Here is a 16,885-nt window from a genome sequence, read left to right as displayed (position 1 = left end):
CAGCAGAAGACTTGGACTCATTTGATTCCAGCTTTGATATCATTGATTTCAGTGAAGAGCTTTGTGATTGTAGGAAAGGGCTGGTAGCTCTGAGAGTCCCTCTGATGAGGTGTCTGTGAAGGTTCTCTGTCATCCAGCTCATCGTAGTCTAAGGAGCTTGGAAAGAAAAGCGTCTGGACGTCTCTAAGTTGCTTGAAGACGTTTCACCTCTCATCTGAGAAGCTTCCATTCTGAGCTGAAATGGTGGAGAGTCTCAGATTTAAGCCCTAGGGCAGGGGTCTGCAACCTTTTACACCCAAAGAGCCACTTGGACCCGGTTTCCACGCAAAAGAAAACACTGGGAGCCGCAAATACTTTTTGACATCTAAAATGAAGATAACACTGTATATATTGTTTTTTACCTTTGTGTGAACAACTAAGGTGTGCTGCTTATGAAATCCATGAAGTGCTACAGAGAAAATTACATTTTATTTGTGTAATTAACACATTTTGAACTCTTAAAGAAATATAACAAAAGCAAAGACACCCAGCTGAACTAAAATGATCCATGTAGCAAACAAAAACAGTTGTCAGCCGCCTCCCTTATATCTCCTTTGGGCTTTTGGAGCCTTGACCTGACTTTTAAAAAATAATTGGAAAAAAGCTCTATGCTGCTGAAAAACTGAAAATAGATATTTGCAAAATTCTGCCTAAATATGTATTTTACCTGGTTAATGCGTGCGGCGGGGCGTGGTCTGCAGCGCCGCTGCAGGGGAGGCGGACGCACCTGAGCGGCACCCACAATCACGCCTCGCCACCTTAAAGTCTGTGGTCTCTCTGCTGTTGTTGTTGGTGGTGTGTGTCGGGCTGTGAGCTGCGAAGCTACAGCCGGCTGTATGCGTACAGCAACCATGTTTTAAAAGTGATCAATAAAGAGATGCTGAAAAGCGCGTTCATGCAAACATCGTCGGGTCTGCCGTGATTTGTTTACAATGAGACTTCTGCTCCTGAACCTCTGCGCACAGTCCGCAAATCGGGGCTATACGAAGTCAGTTTACGCAGGACTGTAAGCTGTCATCTGTCAGGCGTGAACGGTGTTTGAATTTAACATAGTTCACGGTGGAGAACAGCTGCTGACATAATGTGGATCCGAAGATCCATAATTGGCCTACCTGGGGTTGAAAGTCTCGATAAATGCACGGCGTTTCGGCGGGTATACCGGCTTCCGCCAGTGTGACGCTTATATTGAGCGAGGAAAAAATAATAGAATATAATTTTATATTTATATTTCAATATCACAATAATCTTCCAATTTAGAACTACAAGTTTAAAAGAACTAACATAAATAAAATACACTTCAGCGAAATACTTCTAATTTATTTTCCCAAACCACGCGGAGCCGCACTATAAGGACTAAAGAGCCGCATGCGGCTCCGGAGCCGCGGGTTGCCGACCCCTGCCCTAGGTGAATGTCCACCCAAGGGGGTCATGATCCCCCTGATGATCCTCTACCTAATCACACGAACCAAGGTCTGAAAATGGGTGTAGGTCACAATCAGCCAGGGTTTCAGGTGAGCACATTGTGAAATCTAGCCCCCATGTGATTTCCTGAGGTCAGCCTGTGTAGAAACAGGCTTTAGCCATATGAGAGTGAGTGTGAGTCAATGAGAGCGCACACAGGACACTCTGATCTCTGAGTGTGTGACTTAGGAGAGGGCTGCTCTTGCGGCGACCAGCAGGTTGTCTCTGTCTGTCAATGTCAGACAATGTAGTTTATTTCATTTTTGAGTTGTGTTTTTTAATTTTTGAGCCTGAGCAAATCCTATAGCATTGGCTTGTGCTTTGTGGAACTTTCTTTTTAACGAAGATGGGGTTTTTATTTCGCATGGTTTTATTGACAATCCTAACAGTTGTTTGGAGTCATTGCTACTCACAAACAAGTACATACTCACAGGAGTTTCTTCTGGATCTTCGGTGGAACGGCCTGTCTCTGGATTCTTTTCACCCTTCAGTGTTTCAAATGTGTGTCAAAGCTAGGAAGCGTGGTAAGAAGAGAGGTCTATGTCAGTGATTGAGAAAGCAAATACGATACAATCGTATTCCTTTGCCATCAATAATCCTGGGTTATGTGCAGTCTCCAAGGAGTAAATTGGATGAACTGCATTTGAATGTCGCACATTTATGTGACTACTGGGATACATGTCTGATGGCATTCACAGAGACTTGGCTCAGGGATTCTGATCCTAATTCTTCTCTGGAACTAAACTTCGGGTTTCCCATACGTTTGGCTCGGGAATGTGGAGCTACTCAGAAGTCAGCTTGTGATTGCTACCTGCAAGTGAATCATACGTATGGCTGGGTCAAATGTTTGGACCCAACAAGATGTGTCTGCCTCACATCGACCTCCTCTCTGTGTCTTGGAGACCGTTTTATCTGCGGAGAGAATTCCTGCAGATCAACATCGCCATCGTTTACATCCATCTTAAAGCAACTCCAAAGAATGCAACTGACACCATCTTCAACGTTATCCACTCACTATAATCTCTCTCTCCAGAGGGCCCTAATATCGTTCTTGGGGACTTTAAATGCTGTGACTTGAAGAAAACATTGGGTAGTTTTTATCAGTATGTGAACCCAGACACTTCCGTAAGACTGAGGATCTATGTTATGGTTCCATAAAACGTGCGTATACATCTGTAGCAGGCCAGATCAGATCAGAAATTTAAAAAAAAAAGCCAAAATAAGGATAAGGTAGAGGCGGAGATGGGTAGCAATAACTTAAGGGTTGCCTGGGCAGGCATTAAACACATGACTGGTCATTGTCACGGTGTCTGTTATAGGATAAGTCTCCCTGGTTTTAGTTCAGACTCTCAGTTAGGTAATGAGCAGAGCAGATTTTATTTGAAATTTAATGATAATTATAATTTCAGAAACACATGGATTTCTTAAAAAAAAAAGAGAGAGAGAGAGAAGAGAGCTTTAGTGGATACAGGATATATCAGCCCATTTCTAGTTTTATTGAATTTATTTTAACCTTGTGTATCATTGCTTGGTTTGGTCATATGTCTTTGAATAATAAGACCAGACTTAGTAACCTGGTTAAAGTGGCTGGTCAGATTTCAGGGAGGTCTCAGGTCCAGCTTGTGGACTTTTATAAAAGGCAGGTGTGGAGGAAGGCAACCTCTGTCTTGTTGTGTTCAGATCATCCTCTCTTTAATGATTTTCAACTGTTTCCATCAGGTCGTCGTAATAAATTGCCTGTAGTGAAAACAAAGAGACATAGCTTGTCTTTTGTACCTACTGTATTATAGTGGTTAATAACACTAAACCATAGGTGTTGTTCCCATTGCACACTGCACTTTTTTGATGATAAAATTTAGGTTGTTTTCTCTGAGCTTATTTTTGTGTGTATGTGTTGTGTTTGTTTGATTTTATATCTCCGTATGGACATACCGCAAATCAGTTTCCCATTGGGGACAATAAAGTTACCATTGAATTACTGACTAGTGAAAAAGAGGATTATACTGAATATACTGTGATTGACAAACAGATTTTAAAGAGAAAGGTATTTGGATTAAAATGGATTATGCTAATGTGAACGTGCTACTGAAATCTTAACTGACTTAAGTGTGAAATCACGATTATTCAGATGTGAAAGCGAGAGAGAGAGAGAGAGAGAGAGAGAGAGATAATAAGGTGGGGCTGAAGATCAGTGAATGTCATGTAAACACCAGATTGGTTGACTAGATCTCAGAGCGACAGTTTCAAGGTTTTCTCTGTGGATGATAACTTTAAGAAGATGTGACATTCATCAAGGAATCATGCTCTCCGGATTATTTCCATGAACACTGAGCTGGAACACATCTACAGTGCCCATCTCACCACCAACCTCTCTGTGTACATTCAAATTTTAACCCTTTGTGAAACAATAAAGATGTAAATCTGAGTATTAATCTATGTACACCATGACTCTTGGCTGTGCTTATTTTAGCACTCCGAGAGCTTCTGTCTTGGTGGGGGGTTAGCTGTTGTTTTTTAAGCACACTTTGAGTTTAAGCAACTATCCTCATGGACACGCCACACCAGCTTTGAACTTTGTTTGTCTGAACTGGGCCACTCGCCTTTGTTGCTGTGTTTATCGGCCTCCTAAATATAGCAAGGAGTTTTTATCTGAGTTTTCGGAGTTTCTCGCTGACTGTTGTCCTGATTCGAAGTGTCAAGATGAGGGAAATATTTTACTGCTACCATTGCATTAATCATCATCCCATCAAAGCATTTATTGAAGCTGTTGGCATTACGTTAAAACTTGTATTACATTATCATTGTTATCATAATCACATATGAACATTTTTATTACAGGAGCAGCCATAATCATTGTATACACACATACTGTCACTGAAGAACACACACACACACAGACACAGGGCAATTCTTCCTGGATCATTTATCAACATTCAAACCAACACAGTAAGCATTGATTATTCTTCTGGACCTCAGTAGATCCACCAATATTCAAAGAAATATATTAATACCGTCACTGATGTATTTCTTTGTCTGTTTTTCAGACCACGCCGGGTCTGATAATGTCAACACACTTTTATTCCCAAAACTACACAGTTGATTCTTCACTTATGTTACAATACTGAAAGTCTTCTTAACAGTATATTCATAGATTTTTCCTTCAAATCAATTAACCAAGGAACTCAAAACCATAAGTGACTCGGTTCTCTGAGATTCTGAGGCACTTGAACACCAACACCAGGTGTTCTTCTGTCGGACTTCCACGTCCGAAATTACTCTTTGTACTCACAAATAAGTGTATCCCAAAATGATCCTGTCGATCATTAGCTATTTTTAATACCAAGCCCACAACTCTTGGCAGGTGCCACCTGCAGTATGCCCAACGCCGGAGCTCCTCTCTAACGTCTCAGACAGGGAGGGGGTTCTCCAACCCCGTGGGTTGACAACCATAAACTGACCAATAACCTATGATCCTGTCTTTTCCTAAAGACACATTGGTCTCTTTTCTCTTTTACCATAAAATACCATATTACATTTAACTCAGTACTGCCTTTTTCTCAAGGTTTCATTATCCTTACTTCAGAGGTTCTCATTACTTCAAAGCTTCTCTTTCCTCCAAAGTTTCTCTTTACTTCAAAACTTCTCATTATTTCAAAGTTTCACTTCAAAGCTTGTCTTTACTTCAAAGTTTTACTTTATTCTCAAGAATTTCATTACCATTACTTCAACTTTCAATTGTCATGCAAATTTCACCTCAATCAAAACAGACCTTTAACGGCAATTTCACTGAATAAACATTTAATTTTATCGTCCAATTCAGCACACTTCGGATAGAAATCAACAGGCCTGTGCCTACCTTTTTTGTCAAGGCCTTTGTCCACTCAGTTCGATGGCCGGATCGTGTCTGTCATTTTAAAGTTCTTTTATTGGTTTTTAAACCCTTAAATGGTCTGGCACCTGCATATTTGTCTAATTTGCTAAAGCCTTATGTCCCCACTCGTTCGCTGCGGTCAACTGAGCAGCTGTTACTCTCAGTCCCCAAATCACGGCTGAAACTGAGAGGAGACCAAGCATTCTCGATGAGCCACTGTCAATATGTGACATATTGAAATCGCGTTTGAATTTGCGCTTGTTTTTTGCTTTCACTTTGCGATCGTGCGAATGGTGTGTAGAGAGCGACAGTACTGATTGGTGAGTGACGATTAATTGCGCACCAATTCCTCTGGCATCGTCTTATCTCTCATTAGCTACTATTCAGACATGACAAGTGAAATCTCCCACAGCAAGCTTAAACATGTGAGAGGTTGATTGTGCAGAGAATCGCTGTCCGTTATGCAAGTGCGTGTGTAAAAGCAGCAGGATTTACGCCGGTATTTTAGTTCTGCTCAGCAAAATAAGACAGGTCAGGGTGAAGAAGTGACAGCCAAAGAAAAGCCTACCACAAAACGGAAAGTTATGACAAATCAGACTATGAGGCAAAAAAAAGCTTTTTTTGGTTTCATGGACAAAAGAATTTCTGTGGCTGGAATATGACAAGCTAAATAACATGATGTTCTGCCAGGTGTGCTGTGAGTTTCATTCAATTATTGAGTCGACAAGCGCCTTTGTTACTGGGACCAGTAATTTTAAGAAAGACCCCATCAGAACCCATGAGAAATGCAAGAAATGCATTATTGCCCAGTCTGCAGTATCTTTCCCAGAACAAACACCAAATGCAAAAAACATACTAAAAATAGACCAAGCACAAGAAGAAGTCCTGAAAAATCTGTTTAGAACAGCGTACTATGTTGCAAAGAGTGAACTACCATTGGCAAAATTCAGCAGTCTTTGCAAACTTCAAAAAGCAAATGGCCCAGATCTTGGTTCCACTTACCTCTTACCAGTGACTTCAGTGGAAATTTCAAATTCAGGATCTGACACAGACTGATTCATGTTCACAGTTCTTACAAGTTCATAGAAATTTCTGTTCAATGAGAACCAAGTATTTGAGTTGATGATTGTAATTTTTATACAGTTGTTGTGATTTGTATTTTAACAATTTTTTGATTAATTTTTGTTTCCGTTACAATATTATACATGAATATTGTAACGGAAACAAAACAGGAAACAAAACATAAAAAAAATTGCTCTCTTTTTTATTCAGGCTACTTAAATTTATTTTGGGCTACCAAAAACTGAAGAGTGCCGGCCCGAAGGGCTACCAGGGATTTTGAAATTTTGCGAGCCTTGGCTGGTTTTTAAATCCAGATTGAAAACACATTATATTCACTGGCCTTTGACTCAGTGGGTACACAGCAAAATCTCCAGTGTTAAATTAACACTACAGAGTGTCTATATGTGTCCACACTGTTGAGTGTTAAATGAACACTTTTGACAGTGTTGTATTTTTAAAAGTAACCTAGTCAGTTTTCAAGATTTACAATGAATAAAACTGAGCAGTGCTGATTTTCTGAACACTGGAAAATAACTCAAAATGTTAGAAATATTCCAGTGTTAGAAAATCAGCACTGCTCTGTGTTAGTCATTGTAAATCTCGAAAACTGACTAGGTTACTTTTAAAAACACAACACTGCCTAATAATTCTGCACTCCCTGTAGAGGAGAGCTGCACTAACAGGTGTGACTGATAAGATCTGACCTGCAAGGATACTCATGTTTATTTGTATCAGGAGAAGCAGGGAAGACATGGACATCAACTCTGTCAGGCTGCCTGAGTCCCCTCACCCACATCAGCTCAGAACTCTGCATTATCTACTGAGTCGGGCTCAGAGAATCAGGGATCAGAAGTTCTACAAAGAGCTGAACAAGACTTCCTGTATAGGGGTCTGTGGGGCTACCGAATCCACAGTGTCAGCACAACTTTCACATCATATTAATCTCAGCACAACTAAAACATGGTGACTGACCTCAGAGTTTCAAATCGACATCGTGGATTCTCCAGAAGAACACACAGCTGCTTCAGTCCTGAGTCCTGCAGGTTGTTGTAGTTTCCACTCAGATCCAGAACTCTAGGATACGAGGGGTTGGACTTCAGCGCTGCTGCCAGAAAATCACAGCTGATCTCTGACAAACCACAGCCAAACAATCTGTATAAAAAATGAAAGATGTAAATTTATTAGACAAAGTGTGTGCTTGAAATCATTCAGTGTTTCATCATCTGTTCAGAGCTGAAGAAGGTTCAGAATGTAGAAGTTTAGAATGAAAAATCCAAACAGCTGAAGCCAACAGGAAGCTGCTTCAAACAAACACAACAAGAGAAAAAACTCTGAGTGTTTCACATTAAAGTCGTACATTTATCAAAAAAACATGAAAAAGACTTTCCACTATTTCTTTGGTCATTTTAGCCTTTTTGCCAGGGTGATGGGAGTATCTGCCATCAAACAAGAAGACAGCCGCATGAAACTACGATGGTGTTTGCTAGTTCACCTTACATGCATTAATTTAATAACGTGGTTAGCCTACTCAACGTAAATTACACACGAACAAAATTAAACTACTCACGCAGAGAAGAACGGCTGAATAAAGTTACGTTGAAACCGAGCACACCATTGTTTTTCTTGTGACATTACCAATAAGTTTGATGTGTTAAACAGTTAAACATGAGAGGTTTTTGGACAAAGTTTGTGTTTTTTCCATTGTTTAAGCACTGCTTCCAGCCAAGAGTGATACCATATATGCCCTAGAGCTGCAGAAAAGGCTAACATTGTTATCCTTTTACAAAAAAAAACAGCTGAACATGAGAGGTTTTTGGACAAAGTTTGTGTTTTCTCCATTGTTTAAGCACCGGTTCGAGCACCAGCACGGTTTCAAAAGTGCCGGTTTGGCACTGGTATCGGATAAAACCCAAACGATACCCATCCCTAGTTAGGCTGCTCTGTGTTCCTCTAGTTTAACACACACCTCACCACAGCAGCTGTGTGGGTTGTCTCTGTAGCAGCCATATCAGCTTCTCGTACCATGAACATCATCACAGCTCCTAACTTCATTTTATTAGCTTTGATTTTATTAGCTTCATTTTTACGTAACTATTTTTAAATCCCTGTAGAACCGGAACCGCGTTATGGAACGCCAGGACTGCCATAATGAATTAACTAAATACACCATTAAATAATTAATTAAATCTGGCAACAATGAATTAAAATTGGAAGTAATTAATTAAGTAAGTATTTACGACACATTTAATTAATTAATTATTGACACATTTAATTAATTAATAACACATTTAAATAATTGACAGTTTTAATTTATTATTTAATGATGTATTCATTTAATTCATTATGACACTATTGACTATGTGCACGTTAGCATTTGCTACTTCCGGTGCGGAAACTCCTGTGGGGAGCTTTGTTTCCAGTGTCCTATTTGCGCCTTGTTTACGGTCCAAAACAAGTTAACCAAATGAATGAATCAAGTGGCGATTTACATTTCTATAGATGTCTTGGGCATTTACCCAATATATCTGTAAATGATGTTCATCGACTTGTCGATATTTTTCCCCTGCACCTCAGAGTAAAAGAGAAAAGGGATTCAAATGTTATATTTGTCAGCTGTCCCTCATTTATCGCAGGTGTTATGTTCTAAAAATAACCAGCGATAGATGAAATCAAGAAGCCAATTTTATTTTTTGACGGTGCAAAACGTTTGGTGGACATCGTGGACATACAGTACTGCACTTCAGAGTGACACTGCTAGCGATCGATGCAGCGACGGCACGGAGGAGATCGTCTGCAGCGATCAGGACGCAGGACACAATGTGACATAAAAAAATAAGCATGCAAACTTGCACTAAAAAAATCTGTGAAACAGCAGGTGAAAGGTGAACCGTGTTATAGCGAGGGACCACTGTAATTTTGAAGATAAGTCATAACATACCCTTCGTAAATACTAATGTATAGAAACTCTTACCAGCAATCATTCATTTTTTGTGTGGCTTTTTTCACGGTTTGTTAACATGCTGTGTAGGTGTGTACTTGACTAGCTGATATCAACATAACGGGAAACATCTGGTTTGACTATCCCTCACCTGTAGTTTGAATGCTCAACATTTGCCTGTTTAAATCATAAGACCAGTCACTATACAGAGATGTGCTTCTGAATGTGGACGATGTGTCTTCTGATTCTGTAATGCAGTTCTGCGTGTGTTGAGTGATGTAAACAACTGATCGATCTAAACTCTAAACGTCAAAATTGATCATTAGATTTTTTTATGACACAACAGTGGTGAGTGTTCCCACCCTCTCCTCTTTGTAACTTAACGTGATCTTTCCGTTTTTGAGTTTTGGACATGATTTTGGAGAATATCTTCGCAGTAGCGATTGACCGCAAAGTAAAGCTACCGGAAATGTACAACCCCACATCCGGTCTCAAACCAGGAAGTTAGCATTTTCTCGTGCACAGGGTCTATTGTCTCCTTCATGCCTCGCCTTGAAATAATTTTATCTGTCAGCCTCACCGATCAAACAAAGTGGGCGGGGTTAACGCTGCCACTGCAGCTTCTCTAGCATTTGATCGGTTGCCGTTCAAAGTAACTCAAGACAGGTCGATCCTAGATAATTGATTGCTTGTGAGGACTTGGGGCAGCCAGGTATCCCAGAATGAATTCTAAATCACAAGCAGCAATGGTGGTGTAAAGTTTTAAAATACCCCGTTTTTCTGTAGTTGGTGTTTTAACAGCAAATGTCGCGACGTTATCTTCACATGTCTGGTCAGGTTGTCAACATAGAGCATGTTTGCAAAAGTGCTCAGATGTTTTCAGAGATGTCACTAGCTCTGCTAACAGTCAGCTGACAGAGTGTACCAAGCTCACAGCCCCGGTGTTCCAGCTTAACTGTTTTTTGTTTGTTTGGGTGTTTTTGGAGGGGAAGGGGGTGGGAGGTTTACATATTCCACTCTCCGTGTTCCACATGTTGCATTCGCAGATTCTCATTTTCACCGAATGATCGTCTCTTTCCGCCTGGTCTTGTGGCTCTGTGCTTCTGTAACATAAAGAACGAGCTGATATTTTTCTCACGAAACCAGCGATCAGCTCAACAGGTACTCAGTTTAGCTGCATGCATCCTCCTCCTCACCTGTCAGCTGTTTAACACCTGCTGCTAATTCAAGAAACATGCCCACGGCACCTGCTGATAGTCAAAGTTTAACTGGGCAGCCGGTGCTCGATATAACGCAATGTCGACACATTTTTCTGCACAAGATAAGTAAATATAGTGTTTTTTTTCCCGAGCGCAGAGCTGCTGGAGCTTGTTTCCCAACAGAGCACTTTATAAGCGAACCAGCTTTATCAGCGGCTGATGTCCAATCACCGCACAGCTTTGAAACCTCACCTGAGTTTTAGCGCTCAGTGGTTAAACGCTGGACTTAATTCACTCAGGTTTTGTCTGTCGGGTCACGTTTACTTCGCTGTTTTATTTACAAGTGAGCAAATCGGTTTGGCTGAGGTTAAAGTTACGTTTCAGAACTGCATAGTTTTACTGAAGTTTAATGGTTCACTGGCACATGTGTTAGACTGGTGTGTTTTGGATTTAACAGTGAATTTTGAGATTAAACTGACTTTTAAAATGTTTTTATACAAAGAGGAAAGAAAAAGCGCATTTCCACCGAGAGGAGGAGAGTTTGCAACAGCATGTTCATCATGAAGACTCCCTGCCCCCTGAGTTTGATGGGTGAGGTTGACATATAAAGTTATTTCATGGTGAGACCTGAAGGAGTCAAGGTTCCATAATGAATTAATTAAATACACCATTAAATAATTAAATGTGTCAATAATGAATTAAAATGTGAAATAAATAAATCATTAATTAAATGTATCAACAATAAATTAAATGTGTCAAAAATATTTAATTAATTATTCCCAATTGTATTTAATTATTGTCACATTTAATTATTTAATGGTGTATTTAATTAATTCACTATGGCAGTCCTGGCGTTCCATACGTGAACTCACCTCAGAGTCTCCAGTCGACAGTTTGGACTCTCCAGTCCAGCACAAAGAAGCTTCACTACTGAATCCTGCAGGTTGTTCTCACTCATGTCCAGCTCTGTCAGATGGGAGGGGTTGGACTTCAGAGCTGAGGCCACAACTTCACAGTGACTCTCTGAGAGTCCACACTGAGTCAGTCTGTGATTACAGAAAATATAAAATGCGTTATTATACAAGCAGAAAATCTGCATTATAAACACACACTGAATGTATATGAAGACAAAAGAAATTGATGTCATCATCTGAAAAAATCAGTTTTTCTCATCTGTGCTTCAGATTGTTTTTTTATCTCATGAATCTCTTTGGCAGTTGGATTTCAAAACATCAAACCAGCTGAATAAAACAAAGGGACTACAGTCCTCCTTATAAGTGCCTGCTCATTGTTGACCCTCAGTCAATGCTTCACCTGAGACAATCTGACATACTCTCCCCATCTGCTTCCATTTTCCTCCTGTCCACAGCTCACAGCAGAAAACTCTAGTCTGAGGTCAGAGCGGAGATAATTACAAGATTACAAGGAGAAACACACATCGGCTCTTTGATTATGGTCATTGTTTTACTAAGGGTCTGGCATAGCTATATCTAAAGCAGGGGTGGGGGAACGTTCTCCTTGGCTCTCTTTTCTCCATCTCCCTCATCGTATCTTGCCTGCTTGGCATCTCTTGTCTTCTGTCTAGTCGTGTCTATCTTTAAACCCCAGAAGAGCCTCTTAGTCCTGTTCTCTAAAACCTAAAGAAGAATTATGGATTTGATCAACTGGTCCCCAAATGCATTTGACATTGTCTTCTCGACGAGAAGCCTGGATTTGGGAGAGTTGGAATGTCCTGGAGGGACATTCCCTGCTGGATACGCAATGGTTGGGTGGCAAAAGTGGCGCGTCATGTTCCTGGCGGGACTGTCGATTGAGGACATCGAAGACATCTACGTATTTGGAACCATGATAACGGGGTCCTTGCTGATCGGAGCTGGCTTATCGGAAATTGAAGAAAGTGGTTACACCTGTTCCAAACCCCACAAGGCTAGCAGCTATGATTAAAGGTCTGGGGAGGGCTGTGAGTACTCAGACTGTTGTAGATCATGGAAAGGTTCATGGCTCTTCAACAGGAAATTGATACACCTTGTGACCAGTGATCGACATTAAGAACAACTGTAAAATTCTGATTCAGTCTGTTCGTACTAACTCAATAACAATCATCTTCATGTCATACGGCTCACCGCCCGACGCCAGCTGGACGCTCGAAGGCCAAGGATGGCAGGAACAAGAAAATTCTCCCTGATAAGAGGACTAGGGATGGGTACCGGTATTCTGACATAAACGGTAGTAACCAGACTGAAAAGCAGCGCACATTTCGGTGCTTTATTTCAGTGCTTTTTTTCCTGAGATGTCATACACTTTGGATTCTAGCCAATCATTTTACCTTTGTAAGCGTAGTAGGCGGGGCCAGGTACGTACGTTCTTTTAGAGCAGAGCTACAGATTAAAAATGCCCAAAGCGAAGCGGTCAAAGTCTGGCTGTACTTCACACCAAAAGATGCAAACTCAGCAGCTTGCAACAAGTGCTTTAAGGTGATACTGTGAAAAGGAGGTAACACCTCGAATCTGATGAAACACCTGACGACGCATAGCGGTTTTTTAAGCCGAGAAATGCACAGTATTTGATAGCTTGCTGCGAGACCTCACACCGTGCACATGTGCTGCGGGTGGGTTGCCTGTTATCGGACCCGGAGTTAGCAACATCCCCCAAAAACCCGAAGAGTAGAGTCCTGGCACCTAGCCCTGCCAGTGTAGGAGAAATGATGACGGATGATGATGGCAGCAGCAGCTGTTCTTCTCTGCGTGAGTAGCTTAATGTTGTTCGTGTGTAATTTACGTTGAGTAGGCTAACCAAGTTATTAAATTAATGCATGTAAGGTGAACTAGCAAACACTGTATCGGATAAACCCTAAACGATACCCATCCCTAAAGAGGACTGTTTGACTCTTTTGTCCATATTCTTCCAAGGCCACCTGCATAGGCTGCGGACTGTTGACTTTCGCTTAACCCTCTGGGGTCCAGGGTATAATTGGCTGTTTTTGACTACTTTTGATTTTACCTCTATATTTCACCTTTAAAAACTGTTTATCTTGCCTTGTTTAGTATCACTATTTTAAGCTCAACCTCAAATATCTGAAATTGGAGTTATTTTTTCATTTTGACATACTATATTAGCACAATTGATCTAAATTCAAACAAAAAATTTAAAATCAGAGTAGAAAAAAGTTATATTTTTTACTGTAAAAACCACAAACATGTTTAACGAATAATGCATATATCACTCCTGTTATCCATGTGGGGACAGTGTTTACACTGCAATCTGCCTTTGGTGGTTTTTTTGGAGCAAATGTGACATTCACTAGTAGAACTGACACACAAAACAAAACAATGACTACAGTGCACACTAACTATAGCCTCCAAGCACAATAAACGTCACTAATCTCTCACATATGAAAACTTTCCTTCTTTCTTTTGCTCGTTCGTTTTCTCGCGCTGTTGTCACTACTAAAACTGCCCCCTCTCCCTAAACAACCAAATGCCACATGTTGCCATATCATTTTTTTGATTGGCTGACATGGTAAACTTTACCACCAATAGGGAAGGGGTGTTTTTTCTTTTTCTTTTTTCACTCACAAGTGGAGTGTTTGCTAGCGTTGTCCGTAGAAAACGCAGTTCATACCGTTCCTTCCTGCTGTAAACACCACTGTTCTGTTTTGTTCCGAAACAAACGTCGTGTGCATTTTTTATCATAACTCTGGTTTAACGTGGCCTATCTGCGCAATTTAAAAACTGTTATACGGTTTGAACTCCGCACTTTCGCCCAAGTTGTAATGGAGACTCTGGGTTGCTGCATCTTGTTGCTGTTTGTACATAGAAGGGATGAAGAAATTCATAAAATAATGGTGTTCAGATTGAGAGAGTGTCCTTTCACCCAGTTAACCCTCTGGGGTCGATGGACACGCCGCTGCTTTGGAATCACATGACCAATTTAGCAGTTTGTTCAGTGACCTCTGACCCTCACTGACTCAAACACCTTCAGATTCTGACCAATGATGCTTCCAGCCTTGATGATTAGTTTGTTGGTCCTGTTGCATCTCTGCTGATTCAGATTGTCTTTATTGATTCTCTTGCATCAAACTTGCTTTCATTGAATTTTGATCACTGTTGACATTTAATATCCTCGAGTAGAGAAAAAGTGGCAGAGGGTCTGGTGCTCTCTATTAGCACTACAGAAACTTCCACGGTGTAGGAACGTCTATGTCCACAACAGGGTGTGACATGGATCTGCTTTCTTATGCAGGACATGCTGCAAGGTTTCCTCTCAGTGAGTATTTGGAGACATTTGGTGAATCCTGATCTGATTAGAAATGTTCCATCAACTACACAGTTCTGTCTGAAATGATGTTGGGAATGTCAGAGTGGCAGTAAAGAGAAGATTCAGCCTTCACAACAACATTTATACATTTGCTTAAGCTCAAGCAAACACCAGCATATAAACATGCAAGTTGATTTGGCTGATTATGTTTATGAACCAATCTAGACTCACCGAGCCTTTCTGCAGTTCCTCACAGCTGGAATCAGTCTCTGCCGTCCCCCCTCTGATGTGTTGTACTCCTGCAGGTCCAACTCATCCAGAACCTCCTCTGACATCTGCAGCATGAAGGCCAGAGCTGAGCAGTGGATCTCAGAGAGTTTCTTCTTTGATCTGTTCTCTGACTTCAGGAACTCTTGGATCTCCTGATGTACTGAGAGGTCGTTCATCTCCATCAGACAGTGGAAGATGTTGATGCTTCTGTCAGGAGAGATGTCATCGCTGTTCACAGTCATCTTCAGGTTGTTGATGATTCTCTGGATGGTCTCTGCACTGTTCTCTGTCTGACCCAGCAGACCTCCTAAGAGTCTCTGGTTGGACTCCAGACAGAGGCCATGAAGGAAGCGAACAAACAGGTCCAGGTGGCCGTTTTTACTCTGGAGGGATTTATACATGACTCTGTTATGGAAATCATCCAGAGATGGTTTATTATCGGGATTCCTTCCAGGATAAAGAGAATCATAAAAATCTCCCAGGAAATTCCTCAGCATCTCTGTCTTCCTGTTGGTGTGACAGTGGAACATGTAGACCGCAGCCAGAAACTCCTGAATGCTCAGATGAACAAAGCAGTAGACTGGTTTCTGGAAGATCACACACTCTCTTTTGAAGATCTCTGTACAAACTCCTGAGTACACCGAGGCCTCTGTCACATCCAGACCACACTGCTCCAGGTCTTCTTGGTAGAACATGATGTTTCCTTTCTCCAGATGTTCAAACGCCAGCCTCCCCAGCTTCAGAAGTACTTCCCTGTCAGCCTCCGTCAGCTCCTGTGGACTCGTCTCATGTCCCTCATGGTACTTGTTCTTCTTCCTCTTTGTCTGAACCAGCAGGAAGTGTGAGTACATGTCAGTCAGGGTCTTGGGCAGCTCTCCTCTCTGCTCTGTAGTCAACATGTGCTCCAGAACTGTAGCAGTGATCCAGCAGAAGACTGGGATACTACACATGATGTGGAGGCTCCTGGATGTCTTCATGTGTGAGATGATTCTGCTGGACAGCTCTTCATCACTGAATCTCCACCTGAAGTACTCCTCCTTCTGGGCGTCAGTGAAGCCTCGTACTTCTGTTAGCCTGTCAACACATGTAGGAGGGATCTGATTGGCTGCTGCAGGTCGGGAAGTTATCCAGACGAGAGCCGAGGGAAGCAGATTCCCCTGGATGAGGTTTGTCAGCAGCTGGCTGACTGATGACTTCTGTGTGACATCAGACAGCAGCTTCCTGTTGGTGAAATCCAATGAAAGTCTGCTTTCATCCAGGCCGTCAAAGATGAACAAAAGCTGAGAGACAGCCAGCTTCTCTGCTGTGACCTTCTGTAATGTTGGATGGAAAACATGGAGCAGCTCCAGAAGACTGTACTGCTCATCTCTGATCAGGTTCAGCTCCCTGAATGAAAGCAGAACCACCACACTGACATGTTGGTTCTCCAAGCCCTCTGCCCAGTCCAGAGTGAACTTCTGCACTGAGAAGGTTTTTCCAACACCAGCCACGCCGTTGGTCAGAACCACTCTGATGGGTCTCTGTTGGTCAGGTAAGGCTTTAAAGATGTCCTGGCACCTGATTGGAGTGTCATGGAGGGCGTCCATCTTGGAAGCTGTCTCCAGCTGCCTCACCTCATGTTGGGTATGAACCTCTTCACTCTGTCCCTCTGTGATGTAGAGCTCAGTGTAGATCCTGTTGAGGAGGGTTCTACTTCCTGTTTCATCACTTCCTTCAGTCACACGTTCACATCTCCTCCTCAGACTGATCTTATGTTCATCTAAAACCTCCTGTAGACCAACATCTGCT

At 41.6% G+C, this 16,885-nt stretch overlaps 1 protein-coding gene across 1 annotated transcript in view; it reads right to left on the bottom strand.

Annotated features, from left to right (window-relative positions):
* Window positions 1-16,885, bottom strand: part of LOC102082989 (NLR family CARD domain-containing protein 3) — a gene marked incomplete at its 3' end in the record, with an annotated part of 50,459 nt that overhangs the window by 10,781 nt on the left and 22,793 nt on the right. The window contains exons 6-8 of the mRNA XM_025904481.1: window positions 15,059-16,883; window positions 11,443-11,616; window positions 7,406-7,585 (exon numbers count right to left, since the gene is read on the bottom strand). Coding sequence (XP_025760266.1) covers window positions 7,406-7,585; window positions 11,443-11,616; window positions 15,059-16,883 — 2,179 coding nt within the window. The remainder of the gene's footprint in view (window positions 1-7,405; window positions 7,586-11,442; window positions 11,617-15,058; window positions 16,884-16,885) is intronic.

The sequence above is a fragment of the Oreochromis niloticus genome, unplaced genomic scaffold (genome assembly GCF_001858045.2).
Source record: "Oreochromis niloticus isolate F11D_XX unplaced genomic scaffold, O_niloticus_UMD_NMBU tig00001905_pilon, whole genome shotgun sequence".
Taxonomy (NCBI): domain Eukaryota; kingdom Metazoa; phylum Chordata; class Actinopteri; order Cichliformes; family Cichlidae; genus Oreochromis; species Oreochromis niloticus.
Note: the sequence above shows the minus strand (reverse complement) of the source record. Positions and strands in the feature narration are given on the sequence as shown.